Source organism: Monomorium pharaonis, chromosome 3 (genome assembly GCF_013373865.1).
Source record: "Monomorium pharaonis isolate MP-MQ-018 chromosome 3, ASM1337386v2, whole genome shotgun sequence".
Lineage (NCBI taxonomy): Eukaryota > Metazoa > Arthropoda > Insecta > Hymenoptera > Formicidae > Monomorium > Monomorium pharaonis.
The window spans coordinates 21122030-21129880 of NC_050469.1; the positions used below are offsets into that span (position 1 = coordinate 21122030).

At 37.6% G+C, this 7851-nt stretch overlaps 1 protein-coding gene across 1 annotated transcript; it reads left to right on the top strand.

The window, feature by feature from the left end:
* The first annotated feature begins 2255 nt into the window (after positions 1 to 2255).
* On the top strand, positions 2256 to 6845 carry LOC105834552 (achaete-scute complex protein T3). Its single transcript, XM_012677113.3, has 2 exons — positions 2256 to 4434; positions 6080 to 6845. The coding sequence occupies exon 1, from the start codon at positions 3519 to 3521 to the stop codon at positions 4389 to 4391; it is 873 nt and encodes a 290-aa protein (XP_012532567.1). The 5' UTR covers positions 2256 to 3518; the 3' UTR covers positions 4392 to 4434; positions 6080 to 6845.
* The last annotated feature ends 1006 nt before the right edge of the window (positions 6846 to 7851 follow it).

The following is a 7851-nucleotide window of genomic DNA, read 5'->3' on the forward strand; positions in this document are numbered from 1 at the left end:
TTACATCACAGAGTATTAAAAATAGGAACAAACGGCAATTATTATTATCATTTATACTTAGATACTTGTTAAACTGTTTATGGTAACGTATAATCCACACAAATCAGCACCGGTATATATATTATTACAATAACGTATTATAGAGCTAAACTGCTCTAAACGCCTCCGTCGTGAAAATAATGGAGAACAAAAGAGCTGAGAGAAATTGTAACAACTGCATAGTGCATTCTCGATCCATACTTCATTCGGCCAACGAGAAAACCCCCTAATCCCTATGATCGCGCGAGACAATAATCCGAGCGATCTAACATCTAAGACCGTGCCCGAGGCGCGAGACAACTGCAACGCGCGTTTCAGAACGCAGTTGCATCGGAGTCGATGCAACCCTGCAAGGGTTGACTCGGGGAACACGAACGTGGCATCGTTCATCTCACCACTCGACACAGTAATTAATTCCACGGTAATTACCGGCAAAGTGTTTGGCGAAAGAGAATCGAGAAAGCCCCAGGGAATATAATTACAGAATAAATTCAAATTCGGAGGTTTAAGGTAATAAGGCTATCACGAATTTATTTTCATATATTCACACACACACACACACACAAAGTCTCTACTTCGCGTCCATCCTTTGGGCATATGATCGCATTCTAGTTCCTCTTTGACGTCGCCGCATGTCTAGTAATGCTTTCGAATTCCTTTTTCTTTTTTAGGTTAACAAATAGCATTCGTAATTTTTTTATTGATTAAATATATAATTAAATATGTAAAAATAATTAATTGTATCAATTGTAAGTAACGAATATTCATATAATATTTAACATAATACGAATACATACATATCATCAATGCAAAGAGACAAGATAAGTAACGCGTTACTTGTAATGCCGTTACCATGCAAGTTACTCTTTTTGATAACGTATAATATACCAATATTGGTGACCTTCCTCAAAGTATTACTAAATTTGGTTATATTTATAAAGTATTTAGGAAAATAAAATTATTTTTAGTTATATTAACCAAATGTTTAATTAGTATTATTCCACTCAACATTTGATAGCTATTACCAAACTCTTTTTTCAGTGCGCGTTTCTAGCATATCAAGATGCGCTATCTCTTTCGCGTTCCTACACATCCTTATCGAAGGTTTCAAAGCGCGCATCTATTATCTATCCAAACCGTCGAGCGTCCCCCTGACGTTTATTTATTCGTAGGAATGTCCGAGTGAGACCCTACCGCCCTATAACGCTCCCTCATGCGTCGCCTTTTCGACAAGGAGAAAGACAGAGCCGCGAAAAGGACGGAAAGAACCGCCAGAATCGAAAGGGAGAAAAAAAAGAAACGAGGAGAGCATATACCTGTTCCACGCGCGAGCACGCACACGTACAAAACGCATACGCGTACGAAAACGCGATTCCTCACGTGTATACGAGCGCACACACATCCCCCACACAACGCCCTTAAGCACGAGGCCCGAGCAAGAACGCGTGCGCCCTCATACACGCATGCACGCATGCATGCAGACGCACGCTCCGTTCGGTGAGGATAAAACCGGACGAATGGAAGGAGGGAGAGCCGGTGGATGGGAGTAGGCGCGCGCCACGAATGTGAGGAAGGGAGGACGGCTCGCGTCTCTTCCCCTTCCCCTTTGTCGTCATACATGTCTTCTTTACTAGTGACGGCAGTGAGCGCGATATCATTGGTTCCATTTCATTCAAATGTTATACCAAAAATGAGAAAAATTGTCTAAGATATATATTTACATCCCTCGATGTGTATTTACACCTCTATATAAATCATCTATTATTCCTTCCACCTAGTTTGATTCTCTTCAAGTTTTGTGAAGAAACTCGATTTTTCTTTCCTAGTAAGTCGTTGTGATACATTTTACCTTTATATAATACATATATTTTCAATTCAATACTAAATTAACAATATACCCCTTATTAAAATTTTTTTAATGTACCTAATGTTTTGCAAAGTTTTGCAGTACACTTATAATAAACCATATATATAAGATGAAGACACGTGCCGCAGTTGTGCCCATCGCTATACTCTTCTGCCGCTGCTTCTCCCCACTATTGGAGTCTCGGGTACTCGTATGTTCCGTGTGCCACCGGGCTCCCTTACCCTCCTCCGATACCTCTTCGTCTTCTGCACAGCTTCTCTACAGCCGCAGACCTCTCCATCTCCTCCCACTCCTTGTTTCTCATCATTCTTCTTCTTCTTCTTCTTCTTCTTCTGCGACTTCTGTCCTTGTCGTGTATTCTATACCTCGCTCTCTCGCTATCTCGCTCAGTCGACTTGTCCTGGCCCCCGGACCAGCTTTTCTTTCTCCCGGTAACTGTTCAAATTTCGATCCCCGAGACACCGCGAGACCGGTGGGGATGTGGACCCTTCATACGTGCGCGCCAGTGTCTCTCACTCGAAAATTGCGAGGCACAATTAGATATGTGGACATTGGGCCTTATTGTGTTTAAATCATTTGTTGAGAAATTTTTTTATAAACAAATATTACATAGATTGCGAAACATTCCTATTTATAAACAAACTTGCACAATTTTTTTTAATAAAATGTTAATTGCAGTATTAGAATTTCTATTTATATTTTTTTACTCTTTTTTGTTGTATTGGAAATCGTATTACAGTTGTAAATGTCTTATCAATAATTTTTATCACAAAGTAAAGTATTTTTTTAATTATTTTTCCTGCAAAATAGCATTTCTAAATCAGATTTAAATGCATATAATATATAAACATTCTGTTCCTTCGTATACGAAAAAGGAAAATAAGAGATAGAATAATATAGTTAATGTATACACACAAGAATTAATTGTTCAGTTATGTACAAATAACATATAAAAAATATATAAGCCACATCTTTCGATTTATCTTCTTCTAACATTAAGTTAGCTTATATATCAGTCCGTCAACTACTTTGACGGCACACGCCGACGATAAGTCCTATCATATTGATAAGAATGCGGCGTGCTCCAAAAGGTAAATCGATAAACAGATCGGTATAGTAGCGGCGCACTATAGTATAAGGACGATCGAAGATGAGAATCTCGGGCAACGTAGGGCCTTTGGGACCGCAGTAGTGGGGAATCACGGGGGTATGAGGCGCTGCGGGCCGGTAAAACGGGGAAGGGGAGAAGACGGGGGTTTAGGACCCGAGATCGAGAGCGAGTGGGGATAGGCGCGTGCCCGCCCTGGCTATATAAGACCCGAACCCTCATTGGCTAAGCATTTCGGGAGCCAGAATCGTACCGAGAGCATCGAGGGTGCGCGCAATTCAATTTTTCTTCCCACACTTTTCTTTTCGATTAATCGAGTAATCGCACGTCTGTTCTTTTTACCTTTACGTACGCGCGTATTACGAGGTGTTAACGATTCGCATCGGCCTCGCCTCGATAAAGTTTCTTTTCGATAAGTCGAGCAGTGTACGTCGCACGAAGGTCGCCTGGCACGCGCTGCTACAATTCCTGCTCCCGGGTAGTGGGGAGATTCGGATCCGTGATATGACCTTAGTGGGGCCTAAGGAGGAGAGCGTCTTGCCCATCATGCTGAGTGTGCAGCAGCAGCATCACCATCACGGTCTTCACGCCACTTCGAGCGCACAGACCCATCGCGGCAACGTGATTGTCTCAACCAACAGTATGCCAACGAACAACAGTACTCTACAACACGGCTGCAAGCGAACGAAAATCTATGGACAAACAACTGGGCCTTATGGCACAGTACCACATCAGCCTGCCTCGGTAGCTAGACGAAACGCGCGTGAACGCAACAGGGTGAAGCAGGTAAACAACGGATTCGCCACTTTGAGGCAACACATACCGCAGACAGTGGCGCAGGCACTGGGAAGTAGTACTGCTGGAACCCATGGAGGATCCAGAGCTGGTAGCAAGAAACTATCCAAAGTGGAGACTCTAAGAATGGCAGTGGAATACATCAGAAGTCTTCAACGTCTTCTCGAAGAACACGACGGTAGTTCCGATTCCAGCGGATCCTCGCCCACTTCTTTAACGTCCTCCAATGCACCCGAAAACGGAGTGAGCTCTGACTCTAATCATTCAGCAGAACTAAGACTACGAGGTAGCATCACCGGGGAGATTCATCATCACAGTAGTCCACATGGATCTGACCTTCGGCATCAACACCTTAGGCAGAATCCGAGTCCAACGACTTTTGTCCCAACGACATGTTCGGAGGCTTCGAGTTCACCAACTCCAAGCTTCGTCTCCGAAACCTCATCAGCCGGAAGTCAAGGTTATGGCACGCCTAGCACTCTTTACACGACGCATTCCGACAGTTACGACAATTATGAGCCGATGAGTCCGGAAGATGAAGAGTTGCTGGATGTCATTTCTTGGTGGCAGCAGAGTCAGTGAGGATGTCGACATTGATTCCGCTAAGCCCTGCGTCCTTCTGAAGGTTAGTGTCGTGATGTTTTTCTCTTGTAGTTGTAACTTACGTTGCAAGATCTTATGATCTTAAAGAGCTGTACCGCGTATTATAATTGTGAATGTCAATCGTATGTTGTTTTACTAAAGAAATTTTTGTGATTTAATTGATTGTGAAACTCACTTGTGTTGTTACATCAAACATAATTTTACTGCAATTTTTATTAATTAGCATATTTTTATTATCCTTATTTTTCAATTTTCTAAATAAGTCTTTTGAATAAAATTTTTCAACATTATTGTCAAAATCTTGAGGATAATTGAAATCCAAGAATTAGTAATTTATTATTAAATGTCATTGATACATTCGATCGCAATTTCTTTAAAAAAATCACTTTTTTGTGTTTGCTCGTCACATTCGTCAATTGACAAACGTATATTCCGTTCACGAGGAATATCTCGCTACGTTACCGGGAAGCTTAAAGAAATTTCCGAGTAAATTTGTGACCTTGCCCTCTCACAATGGCGCGCACGAACCCTCGCTGAAACCATTCAAATCGCAGACTCCATTCAGAGGGGTACCACGTATACATTCGAGGAGCGACGCTTTTGTACCGCGATTTCTTTCACGGTACGTTAATGCACATATGTGTGTGCGTGAGTGTCGGTCCCTCTTCTACCGTTTTTTTCCCGACTCCACCCCATCTCTCATCCTTCAGCGGCGTTTCCAAGTCGCTCGATCCGATCATCGGGGAACATCTTTTTTCGATTGAATATGTACATTGTATTAAGTAACATCATACAAAGTAAACTCGAAAATGTCGACATTTAATAAAAATGACATATCATAGGCTTTATTTCAATTTTGCCACGTTGGAGATTATAATGTTACTCATTATTAAATGTAGTAAGAATAAAGTAAAAATATATATGAGAAATGTGATAACCTTATAGTAGTATAACATTTGTTAAAAAATAGTTTTTATAAAAATTTTCTTCGAGAAAGCTCTTCTCTCTTTGTGTTCCTTTTTTTAGTTCAAAGACCTCAACGAATCGCGAATACAGAAGAAATTTGACTGCCTTCCAAATCTCTAATCTTGACGGACGTAACTTTCGGATCTCTCGTCACATTTCTGTATGTGTGTATATCTTCCCTCACTTTTCCCCTGTCGCCATCTTTCTTTATCCATTCGATCCACCTCCCGTCCCACCTCTCTTTTTCATCAGGACGAATTCGTCTGCCGCGTTTAACCTGAATGCATCTTTCAAGATATTCCCGTCCCTCGTTTGTCGGTTTTTGAACCGGTACGTCCTCTCTCTCTTCTTCACTTTTTCTCTCGCTTTTGCCTACGAAGAGCGTGCAGGGCTCCTTTGCAGTAAAACCGCCCTTACCTGAAATCATCCCCTACTTCTTCCATCTCGTATACCTGCAGGACTTCTTTTTTATCATCCTCTACCAACGAAAAACCCGCGATCTATTCGGAGGAATCGATATCACATTGAAAGCCCAAGCATTGAATATCACCTTTTGATCGCATCATTCGTATAAAATTTTATATATAACATCCAAAGAATATAACATATATTTTTTTAATTATTTTGCTCAAAAAATTATTCATCTATGAATAACGTTAGATACGCTTATCTAATAAAATCCCTCCTGTTTTCTGTTACAGCAATGACCAAATGCAAAGGCACGCGCGGAATCAAAGACAAAGATGATACAAACAAGAAAAATAAAGGTAAACGAAGAAAGCGGCTGTTGCATTAACTATAATCTAGTCATATTATGTTGCACTTTGTCGTCTAAACTATGTGTAATATGTTATCCTCTTCTGTACAAATGCGAAAAATCTTTGAAAATATATGTCTCTAGAATTATTTATCGTATTGATATCGAACAAAATATGGAAACGTACAACTAATTGTATGTTTAGTAATAATTCAAAAGTATGACAAATGCATTGCAATTTCTAATTATGTTATATTTTGTAATTTATTATGGCAAAAATATTTTCTTAAATTTCATTATCCAAAAGTAAAGATAGAAAACCTATATGGTTATTATTTATTTAGAATACCCTTCTTAATATCTCCAAATTACTTTTTTAACTATTTATCGCATATATAACAAAAATTATTTCAAACGTAACACAAAAGGGATGCAAAGAATGGAGAAAGTTTGAAATAATATAAAGAATAAATTCAGTTCTCTTGCTTCTTAATATTTTTACATGAAAAGTCAACTTGTATAAAATTTAATTCATGATTTTATTTAATAATTGAAAGCAACTCCACATAATTATATGAAGATAGATCTTTTACAAATTAATGAGATGTTTCTCTTGAAATCACGTAATTTTTAATCAAAACATTTGAACAAATACTAATAATTCAAGATTGTTCTTAAAAAATGAAATGTCCGTTTCGATTATTATTGTGTGTATATTGAAATAATAATAATTTTATATATATTATATATTATACATTTACACACATATATATTATATTGTATTATATATTGTATTACATTATATTATTATTTTATAATAATAATAATATTATATGTATATATATATTAAAATAATTAATTCGCGGTAATTCTATGCAATCCTTAGTGATTCTGTAGAATAACTGACTATGCAAATATAAACATCAGTGCTGTCAATATTCAGGTATCCAAATATTTCGGACGTTATTCGTGTACCCGATTATTTAATATTATTTCTTATATAAGTGCATTACACACCTATTATTATATTTATATTATAATTGTAATTATGCTGTTACACTATTATGTAATAATTATGTATAATCCTGTTAGCATGAGCAGAATAATCTCTGAATACTTATCCATTACTCGATCAAAGAAATAACATATGTGTTCGAATACATTACGATACATTATTTTTTGACAGAACTTTCGGTATCTGGATGATCAGTTCCTATTTTTTTTCTCTTTATAGGTTCACTTAATGTGTTCTAATTACACACAAATTGATAATGATAAAAGCGACATTATGTTATGATATTACGTTTAAGCTCATATATGTTCATGTAGATGTATGCGTACTAAAATTTGAATAGCATTAATTATAAAAAATCATGTTCAGGGAGTAATACTATACATTATTTATATCTGTTAGAATATAATATTATTCTCTGATTGAGCGTGCCTTTTTATGAAACGTCTTTCTTAAAAAAATATAAATACATATATGAGTTATGATCGAGATGTAATCTCGTTGTTTAGTATTCGTTTAGTATTTCCTAATCATTAGGAAAAAACCTGATATTCCAGAGTAATACGCGGGTATCCAAGTAACATTCAAAATGCCCGGGTACCTGACTATTGACACCAATTATTATTTGTGAACTGCATTTGTACACTGCATCGTAAGTTATGTATGGAAGTTATGTACGAAAATTATGTATGAAAGAAAAATAT